Here is a 16,780-nt window from a genome sequence, read left to right on the forward strand (position 1 = left end):
TGGTATATCACATTTAGAGGCCAACGTACTATCCATAGCACAACTGACAAAGTGTATCTCATAACAGTATCATCGCAGAAAAAAATGTTATGTTTTGTAACGAATGTCAGAAAATGGGGCACACTAGTTTAGGTTAAGACACAGACATGTCAGTTCAGAGAGTACGTCAAAATTGTTTTGAAAAACTAACAATAACATTCTTTGTCAGGGAGGAGTGATGAAAATATCATGTGTTCTTGCCTCAACTAAACCCTGTAATAACAACTGTGTTGCAAGCGCTTGGGGAAATTGGATCTCGTGCCTTGATGCCTCGGGCCTGGCAGTGAAGTTTGTTTATTATACATGTCACCCCCAATGAAAGGGCCAGCCAGCTTTGGCTTATGAGATACTCTTTACTTCCAAACTCCTATCATGAATGCCGGGCCTAGCAGTGAAGTTTGTTTATTATACATGTCACCCCCAATGAAAGGGCCAGCCAGCTTTGGCTTATGAGATACTCTTTACTTCCAAACTCCTATCATGAATGCCAAGCCCTGGCGAGAAGGTAGTTTGCACCCTTAACTAGCTGGCGGCTAACCAACCGGTCGCATCGGAAAGAGGTTACCAGTAGGCCTCGAACCTTCGACCTTCCTTTGACGAGGAGGACGCCTTATTATTATTATTATTAAAAACATTTTTATAGCGCTTAACGTTGTTAAAACTTCTAAGCGCTTTACTATTTTTGATACAACAATAAAACATTAATACATGATAGAATAAAAGTCATTACTAAAGAAAACGTGCAAGTGGGATTTTTAAAAAAAAGGATTCAAAAGAATTTCTTAAAAACATGAGTTTTTAGTACAGTTTTAAAAAGACCCAGGGTACTCTGGCCACGAACACTATTTGGCAGCTCATTCCATAGCTTTGGTCCCGCCACTGCGAATGCAGAGGAGCCTATCACTATCACGCATGCAGAGGAGCCTCACCACTAAGCGATCGAGATCGGTCCTAGTAAGCGAATGCTCTCACACTAACATTTATCAGTCTACGGTATGAAAGTCATTGGCGTTTTTGTCTGCTTGCAGGGTGCCCGGGTCTGGATCCGTGACCCTGAGGTCGTGTGGCGTGGAGCAGAGCTGCTGGTGGATTATAAAGGCCAGAAAGAGTTAGATGTAGAATATGAGGATGGCGAGGTGAGTGGGCATACTGTGGTCATGGTGGTCCCTATACTTTCATTGGGCCTGATACGATGGCCGCCAGGTGACCATCTTGAATTATGCATTCTGGAGTCCTGCAACTGCAGAACGAGTTGCCCAATGGCCTTCAATTTTCTGTGGCATGATGGAATAGGTCGGTGGTTGTCCTAAAGATTTTTGGCCGATACGGTATCCAGAATGGCTGCCAGGTGCCGGTGGCCATCTTGGATTTCGCATTCGGGACGGTAACTGCAGAACCAGTGACCCTATGGGCTTGAATTTTCTGTGGCAGGACAGGCAGGTGTTGGGAAGTGCGCTATAAATTTTTGGCACAAAGTCATATCCAATATGGGTGCCACTAGTGCCCGAAATAAAACTGTATTTCTCTCGTTACTTGCAGCAAACGAATATTGCCATCAAAACAAAAGATGCGTTGCCTCCTTTACGAAATCCTGAAATCTTGATTGGTGAGAATGATCTCACGTCTCTTAGCTACCTCCATGAACCTGCGGGTAAGTCACGATTAGATTGCTATCCTGCATGTCCTGGTTAACAGTTCTTCATGTCAGGTCTCGCATCTTTGTAGACCCACTATTTGTAGGAAACGCATATATTTTATTTTTCACAGTGGTTACCCAAGCTGCAAAACCGGCCACTGGGGTATACGTAGGTTGGTGAAAAATACAAAACTGACCTGTGGGGTCAAGGGGTTATTCATGTGAAACTGAAGTGAAAGATGGAAAAGGGTAGGTGCCATGGGTCGACTCGGACAATGAAGAATGAGCAACTGAGGCAAGAGTTGCAAAAAACCAAGAAGAAAACACCAGTTCCTCTTCCTAACATTTTGAAACTTTTATCGTTTTCAGTTCTCTATAACCTGCAAGTGCGTTTCTGCGAGCGGAATGCCATCTACACCTACTGTGGCATTGTCTTGGTGGCTCTCAACCCGTATGAGCAGCTGCCCATCTACGGGCCCGAAATCATCCAGGCGTACAGCGGGCAGGACATGGGCACCATGGACCCTCACGTGTTTGCAGTCGCTGAGGAGGCCTTCAAAAACATGTCCAGGTAGTTTTAAACTTTCATTCTTTATACGTGTAGGTCAGTAGGTTTAGATACATACTTAGTGTTCTCCACGGGGTTTTCTCAAGGTAGGGTGATACCCTTGATTTGCATGACGTTTTACCAGTGTGCAACACAAGGTGGGGTGGCCAGCAATTTGAGGTAGGGTGGCTCTATAGGAACCCTCTACAAAGTTCTAGAGCAAGGTAGGGTGGCTCTTCCAAGATAGGGTGGTAAGCTGCCAAGGTAGGGTGGGCCACCCTGACAAATAGCCTTGTGGAGAACCCTGATACTTGTATTGACATATCAACCTCATCCAATTCACTGTGTCTGCGCTTGGGGGCTTTCCTCTACCTGAAAAATTGCAAGTGCTTTCATACAACTCAATGCAATTGAGGGTGTGCACGCAATGCAGTGATCAAGTTTCGTGACGTCATCAGATATCCATCTACATGTACATGCATATTATTATTTATGCTTATTTCTAAACTTGTGTTTTGTTTTTCTCAGATTTGATCAGAACCAGTCGATTATTGTGAGTGGAGAGTCAGGTGCTGGCAAGACGGTGTCTGCTAAATATGCCATGAGGTATTTCGCAGCGGTCGGTGGAAGCGAAGCGGAGACAAACATCGAAAAGAAGGTGCTGGCATCCAACCCTATCATGGAGGTAGGTGTGAGAGTTTACAGCCAGATGAATTAGTTCCACAGGAAAGTTTAAGAGGCTTACACTTTGCACCCCTCAGCCCGGGAAATTACTGCAGCTTCAAAACTTCAAAAGTAACTTAAAAGCCCTTCACTCCTCAGCGAGCATAGGCCACTATCAACTTTCCCCCATCATCTTCTGTCCGTGGTGATCCTCTCCAGTTCCTGCCAAGGGTGGGCCATGGTCTTCATGTCGCTCTCGAGGTCATGTTGCCAGCTGTTCCTCGGTCTTCCGCTTTCTCTCTTCCCCTGTGGGTTCCACGTCAGAGCTTGACGGGTGATGCTGGACGGCGGTTTCCTCAGTTTATGCCCAATCCAGCTCCAGCGTCGACGGAGTATCTTGCTCTCAACTGGTTCCTCGTTTGCCCATGAAGGCTAGAAGTGTATCACGGCAGGGGCCGTCTGATGGTCCGTCTGCCTGTGTGTCGAATTTGTTTCCAGGCCATATCTCCGTAACCATTGATGCTTAGCATTTCATCTTAGTGTGGTATAATTGTGCCTTTTGGTAGTTTCGATGTTTTTTGACTTAATACGTTCGACCCCAGCGGTTGCGTCATGTGAAAAACTAATGCTTCAATGTAACCAAGAATAAAATAAAGACATAAATAAGTCTTGATGTAACTTATTCAATTTTCTTGCAGGCTATCGGTAATGCCAAAACCATACGCAACGATAACAGTAGCAGGTTTGGAAAGTACATCGAGATTGCGTTTGACAAGACCAATAAGATTGTCGGTGCAAATATGCGTACGTACCTCCTGGAGAAATCGCGTCTGACGTACCAGGCCGCTGATGAGCGCAACTATCACATATTCTATCAGTTGTGTGCAAGTTCGGAGCTGCCAGAATTTGAGGAGTTTCGTTTAGGTAGGTTTTTAGCTCGACAAGCACTCGCAATCGGCCATTTTCTGTCGTCATTTCTTTTTGCGTCTGTCCATCTGTAAGCACAGTACGTTTATAAATCAGTTCGCTTCAAGATGTTGAGAAATGTTGCGTATCGCTCTCGTTTTCACGACTGCCTTAGGATTTTCATTAAACCTACCTCAAATAAATTGGTACATCCTGTCCTGGCACCGTTGTAATCCATTCGAAAATTCATTCTGACCACAACTGCACTGGTGAAACTAATCAAAAGTGTTGCCACTTATGCTATCATGATGAAACTAAAAAGAGTGCATTTGGATGTGTGGAGAGGGTGCTGCTGTATTCAAATTCCATGAAGGCATGACGTGCTAGGCATGTCACCTGCATGACATGAGGCCATGTACATGACGTACTTTGCACATCACCCGCATGACATGAGGCCATGTACATGACGTACTATGCACGTCACCCGCATGACATGAGGCCATGTACATGACGTACTATGCATGTCACCCGCATGACATGAGGCCATGTACATGACGTACTTTGCACGTCACCCGCATGACATGAGGCCATGTACATGACGTACTATGCACGTCACCCGCATGACATGAGGCCATGTACATGACGTACTATGCACGTCACCCGCATGACATGAGGCCATGTACATGACGTACTATGCACGTCACCCGCATGACATGAGGCCATGTACATGACGTGTTGTGCACGTCACCCGCAGTGAAAAGGTTTAAAGTCTTGTTTGTTTGATTTGCAGATCACCAGAACAATTTCTTCTACACGAACCAGGGTCAAAGTCCAATTGTGGATGGGGTTGATGATGCTGAGGAACTGGAGACTACCAGGGAAGCCATGTCACTTTTAGGTAACATAACTTGTTTACTTCTCCTACCTATATTTCACTACCATGGCCAGGTACTACCATGGCCAGATTGGTGCTTATTCCGTTATCTTTAATGGGGTATGCCCTTCGTAATAACTAGTGGTCAAGGAAGATAGAAATGCAGTTATATGCACAACCATTGTGCAGTTATTATGCGTACGAATTCGCTGAAACTTGGTATGGATAGTATTTATATCTGTTTATGAAACAGCAATGCTAAGGACAGTATATATCAGTCCCAAGGGTGTCCTTGATAGAGAGGTTCTACTGTATGTAAGAAAAGCACCAATACCACGTGTCGTCACATCTCAGTTACGTGTCTTTATATCTTCAGGTATTAGCGAAAAAGAACAGATGATGCTCTTTCGAATTCTCACTGGTATTTTATATTTTGGAAACGTCATCTTTGATGAAAAAGAAAAAGACGGAGATTCTTCCACAGTGCCAGTAAGTTGACTCAGAACTGTAGACTTCAGTTTCAGTGCACAATTTCATTGATTTTGTTCTTGTTTTTTGTCTATCACGCTCTTCTCAGGGGGGTGAGTGGGTGGGGGGGGGGGGGGTGATCAGTGGCAGAGTTGTCATAGAGCCTGGCTTATGACCAGGAGGTTGTAGGTTCGACACTCGGGACGGTTAAGCACCGTTTCATCTTTGTATCCTTGGGCAAGGCACTCAACCCTACTTTCCTCTCTCCACCAAGGAGTAAATGGGTACAAGGCTTGCCTGGGAAGTCAACCTGTGAAAGACCAGCATCCTATCCAGGGGAAGTAACACTCCTAGTTGCTTGATACTACAGGATCCGGGATAAGCTCTGGTGGGATGAGCTGTTCACGCTAGCTAACTTTGACTTTTCGAGTTTCAATCTCACAATTTCATTCAATTGTCCATTCCTCGAACCATGCCCACACAGCCGGGCATACATTGTGAATGTGCTCGTTTCAATTACAATGGAACCTCCCGTAGCGGACACCTCATTATCATTTAGGACAACCTCTCAATTTAAAGGACACTAGTTTTGGTCCAAAATTGGTGGTTTCCATTTAATTTGACCTCTCTAATCAGGACACCTCTCTATTAAGGACAGCACTGATCAATCCTGAAACTGTCCTCAATAGCATTCCGCGAAGTTACTATTTATAGCTCACAAGGTCATTTGCATAAGATATTGATGACGTTTTAGTCACGTGACAGTCGGACATCGAAACTTATTTCTACGCATTTGAGCTTATTTCAAAGTCAATTATCTTTGACCCCGCATTGTTTTTAGCATGAATGATACCATAGAGTCAGAGAGAGAAATATTCAGAACAATTATGTAGTATTTCCAACACTCGGACATGTGCCAGATTGAATCTAACTGCCCAAGTTAGAAAGCCTGAATCCATTACGAAATCGCATGTTTGGCCGACATTGCCTGTAATTCAGCAATGGGGAAATAGAGGGGAGCAGCTGCAGTGACGTCATCTTCGCGGAATGCTATAGAGAGATTCTACTGTACATCTAGTTTGATTTTAGATGGGTTATGGATTAAGGGCTTTTCCCGTGGCGCGTCGATAAAATTCCAATAGCTCTAATAGTCATGAGACGGCAATTACGAGTATTTAGTTATGTAGTTAGCGCCCTCTTTAACGGCGAAGTATTATGTTTATTTGCTCTAGGGGGGAGAAGATGTTGATTGCACGGTGCAAGTAAGTTACGCCACATTAGATTAGCTTCCTTTTATGTTTCTTTATCTAGCAGGTGATAGTTAGCCATTATTAAAGGGACAACTTGGGCATGGTAGTTACCTGGCCAGGAGGATAATGACTCTCCTTGCCACCATGCACCGCCATTGGTAATATCACAAAGACACCGAGTTCTGATAATGATTTTGGACGTTTTTGCAAGGCAGTTTTGGACATGGCGTGTGAATTTCAGGCAGGTCTAGGTTACACCCCATTCTAGTATATTGTGTATGGCAGTTTAATGACTTTTCAATTATCCTGTTTGGAAAAGTCACGGTCCTACTAGAAGCCATTTCTGTATGAAAAACCAACAAATCACATGCCCAAGTTGTCCCTTTAAGGTACAATTGTATTCGAGGTTATTAAGGGACAGTTGAGGCTGTGAAAACCATAGTCTACTAAGTGACAATTCAGTCATAATGACTTACCGGTATTGAAGTGAATGTAGCAACCTCTGACCTAAATACTGAGACTCATTGATGTAGCTTCATCTGTTTTCTCATGGATGATAACACTCCTGTTTCCTTTTCCATGAAAAATCACACGTTGAGGACCCAGACCTGACCCATTTTTTCAAAACTTGAATGTCACTTAGTAGACTGGTTCTCACCTTCTCAGTTTAAGTGGTACAAAGATAGCCTTGGTACAATAGCCTCTGTGTACATTATGTTATACTACCAACTGTTTCTACATTGTAGGGGATATATTAATTGTACTGGGGCTATAATTGTACCACTTTTCCCTACATGTATTTTCTGTGTCCTTCCCTGTATCCATGGGCCCTGCAGAGAATACCCCTGTATCCTCGGGCCTTGTAGAGGATATCCCTGTATCGTCGAGCCTTTTGCCTTGTAGAGGACACCACTGTATCCTCAGGCCCTGGAGTGGATACCCCTGTATCAACGGGCCTTGGGAGAGGATACCCCTGTATCCTCGGGCCTTGGGACAGGATACCCATGTATCCTCGGGCCTTGAAGAAGATACCCCTGTATCAACGGGCCTTGGGAGAGGATACCCCTGTATCCTCGGGCCTTGGAGAGGATACCCCTGTATCCTTGGGCCTTGGAGAGGATACCCCTGTATCCACGGGCCTTGGGAGAGGGTACCCCTGTATCCTCGGGCCTTGGAGAGGATATAGGAAAGGATACAAAAATGTATACTTTGCAATCAGTTTTAAGGTAATAGTAAAATATTAGGCTGCCAGAATAGCTGGCGGTCTGCAAAAAAGATGAAACCATAACTCCTGTGCTCAGGCAGTTGCCGTTGCTGCCAGTGAAATCCAGGATCCTCTGCAAAGTGTTTCTGGTAGGACACACAATCCTAAATTTACCCGCAATGTGGACTCCTTCCCAGCGCAGATATAGATGAATACCTATAGAACTCCAGCGTGAGTAGAATTAGTCTAGATGCTTTCCCAGACAAATCTCATGAAGTGCTAGAATAGAATCTCCTTTCTTTTGGTAACCGGTAAGTATCGCCCTATCATGTGCGCAAACACCGTACCCTCTCAACTCTTTTGCTACATCACCCGGACTATACCGGGGCCCGTACACTGCGTAGCTCGCCCACAGTAATTCGTACTGCTAATATTTCACCAGATTCTATCGTTCAACCACAGTCCCTATGAGCCTTTGGTTTCAGAAAAAAAGAGATGGCAGCACTGCACTCAACTCAATGCACACCCCGTCCCTGAGAAAGAGTGGGTAATAGCAATTTTACTATGCAAGTTTTCCTAAACCAAATAACGATCCAGACCCACTGGTCTGTATCAGGTGGAGGCCAGTGGTATGGTACACTTCAAAAACCCTGTGGCAGCAAAAGAGTTGAAATTCCAGAAAATTGTGTATTCAGTGCTATTCCCTACCATGACCTGATGGGTCACGGAACCAGTTGGTTGATCGCAAGCCCGCGCCCGATAATTGTCTTACACATAAGTGTGTCATTCACACTGGTTTGGTTCTCGGAACGGGACTGCGAAAACTCACTATTCATATCAACTATTCAAAGTCTGTGTCAATATAAAGTTAGTTTTCACGCAATTGATGTTTCACCTTGGCGTTGTAAATGGTTCCATCATTCTTGTTGAGAAGTTTGATGTCTGACCCCTAGATGTCATAGCAGCCAGTATCTGATCCCACATGAATCGAGACGAGGGGGGCTATTGACTAAGTCATGTTTGGGATCATACCTGTATTCTGGCAGCCACGTCACCCAGTGGTCAGACGTTGACCTTCTGAGGAAGAAAACCATTTGAAACAACAAGGTGACTGTTCAATATTCATGTAGTCATAACATTGATTGTGTGAAAACTAACTTTATATTGATGCAAAAATAACGATCAGGTAAGTATTTTCGCAGATGTTGCAACTCTTCATCTTCTGCATTCATAATTTTTGAGATGCACGCTAGACAGTCGTTCCGTTTTCGATAACAAAGTCGGCTGTCCTAGAGAACACAGAGCGGCCCCAGAGCTTTGTGGTCAGGGTGGTGTCCTTTGGCCAGTTTTCCTTTCTATTCTTCATTAGGGAGTAGGTCTGAAGCCGCAGAGCTTTGTGGTGAGGGTGGTGTCCTCTGGCAGGTATTCCTCCCTCTTCTTCATTAGGGAACAGGTCTAAAGCCACAGAGCCCCAGAGCTTCGTGGTCAGGGTGGTGTCCTTTTGCCAGTGTTCCTCCCTATTCTTCACCAGGGAGCAGGTCTGAAGCCACAGAGCCCCAGAGCTTTGTGGTCATGGTGGTGTCCTTTTGCCGGTGTTCCTCTCTATTTTGCATTAGGGAGATTGCAACTCTGTATATATCTTATTTATTCCAGAAAGATGATACCAACCTGATAATAATGTGTGATCTCCTTGGGATCGACTGCGAGTCGTTGCGCATGTGGTTGTGTAACAGGAAGATTGCCACGCAGAACGAGGTGCTAATCAAACCGTTAAAACAGTCTGAGGTAAGAATCCTTTCTCGTTGGGGCATGTTCCAAAAAGTGAATTCCGTCCAACTCTCAATGAATAACAGTAAAATGTTTCTTTACCGCTAGGGCTATGAACCGGAACCTTTATACACATGAATGCCAGGTCAAATGACCTCAATGACCTAATTTTGGTCGAATCTGATTCTTGGGTTGGCCACCAGGGGGCCAAACCTGAAAACATAAAAAGGGTGATATCTCCCTCATTAATGATCCGATCTGTTCCTGGTTCTATGCTGACTTAGCAGACACCTTCTTATGAGAAATATTTCAAAGGCACTTATCACCACAAGGGACTAAGTGTTCGGATAAGAAGCAGAGTCGAACCCACGCCTCCTGATCATGAGGGCGATTCTCTTCCACTGCGCTACTGCTGCCCCGTCCAATTGACTTTATTGTGAAGTTTAAACCAGCATTAAGACAAAACTTGTTTTTAACAGTCGGGGCCCTGATGACAGAGTGAAACATCATAATAAACTGGTGGAATGGTTCCCCATGTCATATTCATCTTGTTATTATCATTTGTCTGCAGGCCATCAATGCCCGGGACGCCCTCGCGAAACACATCTACTCGCAGCTCTTCGACTGGATTGTCTCTCACATCAACAAATCATTGAAAAGTTCAATCAAATCGGATAAATTCATCGGCGTTTTAGATATCTATGGGTTCGAGACATTCGAAGTCAACAGCTTTGAACAATTTTGCATAAATTATGCTAATGAGAAACTACAGCAACAGTTTAATCGGGTAAGGAAAAATAAATCCTGTTCTTACTTGCTCACTTGGTCAAACTTGCTCTTGTGTTGGCAGAGCCTCTTAGGCTAGTGGTTACACTGCTTGCTACCGCACACTAGGGCCAAGGATCGATCCCGGGGAGAACCCAGGATTGTATTTTCGGATGGACTGGCATGGCTTTCAAGGAACTAAAATTCCTTGCTCTTCACAGCTCTTGAATGGACGTAAACCAAGGTTCCTTTATAGTGCCTATGCCAGGCCAAGCCAAAGAATATTTTCGCATCGGCCATTGTTACTTTGGAGAAGACAAAACGTGAGAATATTACAGAAGTTTCTTACTTGTTTATCTTTAACCTCTTGAATCCCAAAACTTGAAAATCCCGGGATCCCACGGTGGTCACGTGGTTACGAAATTGAGTCTGACTTTCACGATGTTTTGCGCCCGCATACAACCGGCAAAGTCCGGTACCGAGGCGCCATCTACCCAGGCATGCTCTAACTGACTCTACTGTACATCAAACATGCTAAAACAAGCAATAAAATAGCGTCCCAGCTCAAGAGAATGAAAATATCACTGAGACCGACCTGTTGGTCGTTGGGAAAAAACGTTATTTCAAAATGGCCGACTGGTCAGTCACCGGGATTCAAGAGGTTAGTATCGATATTCTGAGACTGTTTTTAGACTGTTTCCGCCCAGTTTCCACAGATTCTGCTAAAAATCACCATGGCCCCTCAATTTGCGTGTTCTCTTTCTTTCAGCATGTTTTCATCCTCGAGCAAGAAGAGTATAATCGCGAAAAGATTGAATGGTCTTTCATCGATTTCTACGATAACCAGCCGTGTATTGATTTGATAGAGAATAAGCTTGGCATCCTCGACCTACTGGATGAGGAGTGTAAGGTACGCACTCATGGCCTCGAGCAAGCATTTCCAACAGCAGCATCTAAAGTGGCTGGCAAATCCAGAATGATTTTTGCGGCATCCACGAAAAAAGACAGGATGCCGCTGATGACAGGCACGGCATATTTGTTGGGTATTCTGGTTGCTCTCAATTCTGTTTTAGTGGTATCAACAAAAAGTCTTCTCCCAAATGTCAGGAAAAGATCAGAAGTTGACGTCAAAAACTACACATTTGGCACCAAAATCAGTCTCTAACATCATCGTCCAGAGAGTTTGTGCGTCTGGACAAGTGTGTTCAAGCAAGTTTTCAACTGAAAAAGTCATAAGATTTTTTGTAACTGAGACCTCTAGTGAAATTGTTGTGCGATGCTTGAGAAAGATTTAAGGTCAGTGTAACCTACTATTTGGCGTGAAGTAGGTCAAAGGTCATGTGGTGCCATACATAAAAAAAGACATTTACTATGTGATTTTCAAATGTATTCCATTGGTTTAGCTGATCAGGCTTAACTTAGTGGTTCACGATTTGTGACCTTGACCTAATTTCCAAGGTCACCGAGGTCAAATTCTTTGTAACCATTACGATAAACATATTCTTAGTGTCATTCACCTCAGGTGAGCACATGGCCCCTGGCAATTTCATCCAATTTTTCAAGGTTAATCGCGAAATTTGTTGGTACACTCGAAAAGATACAAGCAGAGTATTGTAACAATTTGCACATTCAGTGTAGGATATCATAATTGTTTTTACAGATGCCAAAAGGTTCGGACCAGAACTGGTGCCAGAAACTATACTCGGCCCACGGCAAAGCTGAACATTTTGAGAAGCCTCGCATGTCAAACTCGGCGTTTATCATCCACCATTTTGCAGACAACGTGCAATACACGATCGATGGGTTCCTTGAGAAGAATCGTGACACGGTGTTGGAGCAGCAGGTGGATGTGCTCAAGGCCAGCAAGGTAGGGCTACAAAGAGGGCAATCGACCCAAATGATGTCACTATTTTGATCCGCGGCCCAAGCAGCCGTGAACTGGTAGGCTAACGATCTCTCCAAAAGTAATTTTGCACGAACCAGATCTCTTCTTAACTCTGTGCAGTTTGATAATGAACACTCAATTTGAATATTGGCAAATGTCCCAAGCTTTCACATTATACCTGGTTTATCAAAAAGGCTCATCCCATTCCAATGTTATCTTCTTTCGCACTGAAGTGTCGCATATTGCTCTGGTTTCTTCACTCTAGTTCTGCACCATCTTTTTTCAGGACGAGCTGGTCGGAGAACTGTTTAAATTCTTCTGTGTAGATTATTGGTAAATGTCCCAAGCTTTCGAATTGTACCTGGTTATCGATAAAGGGTTTTCCCATTAAACCGTTATCTTGTTTTGCGCTGAGGGTCACATATTGTTTTGGTTTCTACACTCTCATGCTGCACCATCTTTTTCAGTACGAGCTGGTAGGAGAATTGTTCTCTGAACGAAAACCTGCTGATCTTCCACGGCAAAGATCTGGTTCCGGCATCATCCATCATCCGAGACCCACGCCCAAACAACCCAGTAAAGCTCACAAATCCACTGTAGGATCACAGGTAAGCTCTCCAGGCCTGTGGAAAACTTCTGTCTCCTGATAATCACCCTAAATAATCAAGTCCCCATATTGCTGAGACTCTTATCAGGCCTTCCATCTTACCGAGTGGCCTGCCTGAGTGTGGTTTGAGCACTTGGCGAATGGCTGCCTCACAAGAAAACAGCCAAAGTATGCACTCATGGGTTTACTTTCTGAAACAAACTGCATGCATCTGGTAACAAGGACAACATGACATCATATGTGTACACTTAAATTGAGATAAGTTAACCAGTGGGTTACTCTGTGGCACACGCACAAAAACAACCCAAGTCATATTAACCAAGTTTCAGCAAAATTGCACAATAACTGCACCACAGCATTGTGTATAACTGCATTTCTATTTTCCTGACCCTTATTTAATACCGACAGTGTTCCCCTTTAACATGATATTTTTCCTCCCTCACTAGGCCGGTATATCAAAGCAAACTGTTAGCCGTCAGGTTGGCATCTCATGATTTCTGCATCAAAGAAGTGGTGGCGGTAGATTCATTTTAGTATGGTCTGGTCGAGGTAGATTCATTTTTAGCATGGCCTGGTCGAGGTATTGATGAGACACACATGTTGAAAAGAGCATGCATACTACAGCTGACAGCTAAAAGATTTAAAATCAACAGTATGAAATGTAAAATTAAAAGCACACCGATTCATTAATAGTTAATGACTGATTTGGGAATTCTGTTCAAAGACAAAAGACTCTTTGAAGAAAAAAGCGTTATGTCCTCACAGCTGGATGTAGCTATCTCTGTATTAGATACTCCCCAATCGAGCTACACCATGGCATAGTCAAATAAACAGTCTGAGAAAAACCACAATCATAAAGCAGTCCATTGCAAGCAAACTTGACCTAGAAACATGTGTATAGCTTTATCTTGGTTGCGCTGATGTCGGGCTACTGAAATTCAGTAGGTTGATCTAGTTTCGGTTGACTAGACTGCCTGTGTTTGCTCCAGTGCCTTATGCTCACAGTGGTGTGATCAGGTTGGCATGTGACATGGACAGACTGCTGTCTAAACTTCCTATGACTGTGAAGGAGTTTCAAGGGCTGTCGCCCCACTCGCTGCAGGATCCCTTGCTGCTCTGGTTTCATGAAGCAAGTTGCAGCGACAGGATGAATTTTGCATCAAATTGAATGAAAGATATGACTGTCAACACTATAATCTGTCATGTTTTGCATGAATTATCAAACCAGATCTGTCGAGCGACTTTGCCTTCTCACTTGGCATCTCATGCCTTGCCTTCAGAGCTATCCCTAACAGCAGGTGGAGGCAGCAGTTATCTTAACATGCCTTGCCCTCAGAGCTACATGTACCAGTAACATCATGTGGAAGCAGCAGTTATCTTAACATGCCTTGCCCTCCGAGCTACATGTACCAGTAACAGAAGGTGGAGGCAGCAGTTATCTTAACATGCCTTGCCCTCCGAGCTACATGTAGCAGTAACAGAAGGTGGAGGCAGCAGTTATCTTAACATGCCTTGCCCTCCGAGCTACATGTACCAGTAACAGAAGGTGGAGGCAGCAGTTATCTTAACATGCCTTGCCCTCCGAGCTACATGTACCAGTAACAGAAGGTGGAGGCAGCAGTTATCTTAACATGCCTTGCCCTCAGAGCTACATGTACCAGTAACAGTAGGTGGAGGCAGCAGTTATCTTAACATGCCTTGCCCTCAGAGCTACATGTACCAGTAACAGAAGGTGGAGGCAGCAGTTATCTTAACATGCCTTGCCCTCAGAGCTACATGTACCAGTAACAGAAGGTGGAGGCACTATGGTGGTCCCTGGGGGTCACTCCCAAAGAAAGTGGTGTGCAGGTCTGTGTCTCGGGAAAGTTTTGGAAGTCACTTATAGTAGGCAGGAGCCGGGAGTGAGCAACTTCAATCCACACCCTATTCAACGGAAATTAGAGATATAATCTGCCGGCATTGTTGTAAATTTGCAAGTTGGCTGGGCTCTTTTTCTTTCAAAATCGGGCTATCCTTCTTTTCCTGGGTGCCAATTTTGTGTTTAAAGTTAAATGTGGCAGAAGGTTGATTTAGCAATTCCATGGGCTTTTGCAGGCAAAACTCCATTGAAAAAGGGCTAAAGATCTCCCGTGCGGGCCCACTGTTGCTGGCTTTTTCCAAGACACAGATGTGCCTACCCATTTCTATGGGAGTGACCCCCTCTGGGATGGTGGTCAACAATGGGTGTTTTCTTGGAATGTTATTAGCTGTCGGAAAGAAGAAAACATTCCCATTTAATGCTTGGCAGATTTATAATGCATGTGATGTTAAAACAGTATTGCTTTGAAACTGATAATGTATTTGATTCCAGCTTTTATTTTAAACTTGATGAAAACTACATACATGTACATCTTGTACACCAAGATATGTGGTGGAGTGGACGAATTAGCCCATTGAAATAAGGGCACAATTTCTAAACGCCTTGAAAATTCTACCATATTGGACATCACCAATATGGTAGAATTTTCTGTCGTGCTTACGAACTTGTTGACTTACTTACAGTCCCAATCACAATTGACATCCCTTAATTCGTGTCATTGGTGCACCATTCTCGGGCTACCTAGCGCGTAGATCGCACGTAATTCACACGAAACATCAGATCAGCGCATCACCGGTGGGTCATTGGCGTGCAACTCGGGTGTACGTTGCATGGAACTAATGCGAAGCAGGAATGATGTCAATTTTGACTTGGACTGTACTTAAATACTTACTGCATTCACCAACACAATTTTCAACCCAGGTTATCACAACCATTCAACATGGAACCACTTCACGAAGAAAAACCGTTGGCTCGCAGGTTTGAACCATGTCTCTATTAACCCCCTGCAACTCCGCTCCGAGTCACGGTGGAAATGTTCGATTGATGACATGGGTGCTGGGGCTTCTCATTGCTTACAGATCCCGCCCGTGTTATAATCCCAACGAACACATTTTGCTTTGTATTCCCTGGCGTCAGACCTTCTGGTGTTTTATTGTATTTTTTGTGCAGATGCCAATTTTGTTAATAAAAGTTATATTCTCACAATCCATGGACTTCAAATGCATTTCAAAGGGTTTTTGGGTCACCTGGGTGTATTGCAATGATACCAGTCAGTTCGGCCCATGATCTTTATGGCCCTTTTGGTCATTGGGCAAAACGACCGTGAGCCATATTACGTCATGGGCCAATATGGCCATGGGCCGAAATGACTGATTACCGTTGACCGGGAAATATTCACAACGATTGGTTTGCAGTTTTATGAAATTGCCGTAGTTTTAATTTAGCATTTCCATTACACTGTATTACAGTTAACTCTTTGACTGCCAAAGGACGTCGTTCGACGTTTTTGCTATAAATCACTTGACTGCCAAAGGACGTCGATCAACGTTTTTTTAGTTCAAGGTCTTATAGCAGATGGCGTGGCGATTTGAGCTCATAGAATCAATGTATGACTCATGTGGCATCAAGCAGACGATCGAAAGTGTGCGTAAGCATTACGAGGCGACGTCATTGGCCAAAAATGGCGGGCAGGAGAGGGAAAACTTTCACTGTGGAAGAAGTCGCTGAGATTTGCGCTGATTCTGGTTCGGAAAGCGATCCTTTTGGCGATGATTCAGACACTGAATATGATTGTGATGTTGAGGAAGGCCTTGATACAGGTGAGAGAGCTGTTGAGTCTGTTGATGGCGATTTTGGTGGCCCAGATGTTGACTCTGATAACGATAATGGTAGAGACAATGACTATGTGCCTGTGTATCAAAGTGACAGTGAAAGTGGCGATGCTCTCGGCAGTAATAGGCCTGATTTAGATATAGATATACATAGTGACGATGGTAGCACTGTTGATAATGAACCTTTACCAGGGCCTAGTACTACTACTAATGCAGCTAGGGGTCGTGGGGCTGTACGCCGTGGTGCTAGAATAAGGGCACGCCATGGCCATAGTCCAGCCCGCATGGACACTTCCGGGAGTGATGCAGGGAATGCCTCAGGTGATTCAGATAGTGATGGTGGGCCTCTAGCACCAGTTGCTACTCCTAGGGGACAGGGCAGGGGACGTAGACGAGGTAGAGGTCGACGAGGGAACCAAGGAAGGGGGAGAGGGGCCCAAGGTCAACAAAATCGAGGTAGAGGTCAACCAAATCATGCC

The 16,780-nt window shown here is 44.4% G+C and overlaps 1 protein-coding gene across 13 annotated transcripts in view; it reads left to right on the forward strand.

Annotated features, from left to right (window-relative positions):
- LOC135499239 (unconventional myosin-Va-like) overlaps nt 1-16,780 on the forward strand; it is a 51,980-nt gene that overhangs the window by 3,108 nt on the left and 32,092 nt on the right. For 6 of the 13 annotated variants that reach the window (XM_064789900.1, XM_064789899.1, XM_064789905.1 and 3 more), the window contains exons 2-16: nt 1,068-1,175; nt 1,579-1,690; nt 2,045-2,246; nt 2,751-2,907; nt 3,584-3,809; nt 4,582-4,689; nt 5,042-5,154; nt 6,366-6,395; nt 9,241-9,372; nt 9,926-10,141; nt 10,889-11,029; nt 11,780-11,986; nt 12,472-12,612; nt 13,058-13,090; nt 15,391-15,447. In XM_064789900.1, the coding sequence (XP_064645970.1) occupies nt 1,068-1,175; nt 1,579-1,690; nt 2,045-2,246; nt 2,751-2,907; nt 3,584-3,809; nt 4,582-4,689; nt 5,042-5,154; nt 6,366-6,395; nt 9,241-9,372; nt 9,926-10,141; nt 10,889-11,029; nt 11,780-11,986; nt 12,472-12,612; nt 13,058-13,090; nt 15,391-15,447 (1,983 nt within the window). The remainder of the gene's footprint in view (nt 1-1,067; nt 1,176-1,578; nt 1,691-2,044; nt 2,247-2,750; nt 2,908-3,583; nt 3,810-4,581; nt 4,690-5,041; nt 5,155-6,365; nt 6,396-9,240; nt 9,373-9,925; nt 10,142-10,888; nt 11,030-11,779; nt 11,987-12,471; nt 12,613-13,057; nt 13,091-15,390; nt 15,448-16,780) is intronic. The other 7 variants (XM_064789901.1, XM_064789910.1, XM_064789911.1 and 4 more) reach the window with 5 other exon arrangements.

This window comes from Lineus longissimus, chromosome 14, assembly GCF_910592395.1.
Source record: "Lineus longissimus chromosome 14, tnLinLong1.2, whole genome shotgun sequence".
NCBI lineage: Eukaryota > Metazoa > Nemertea > Pilidiophora > Heteronemertea > Lineidae > Lineus > Lineus longissimus.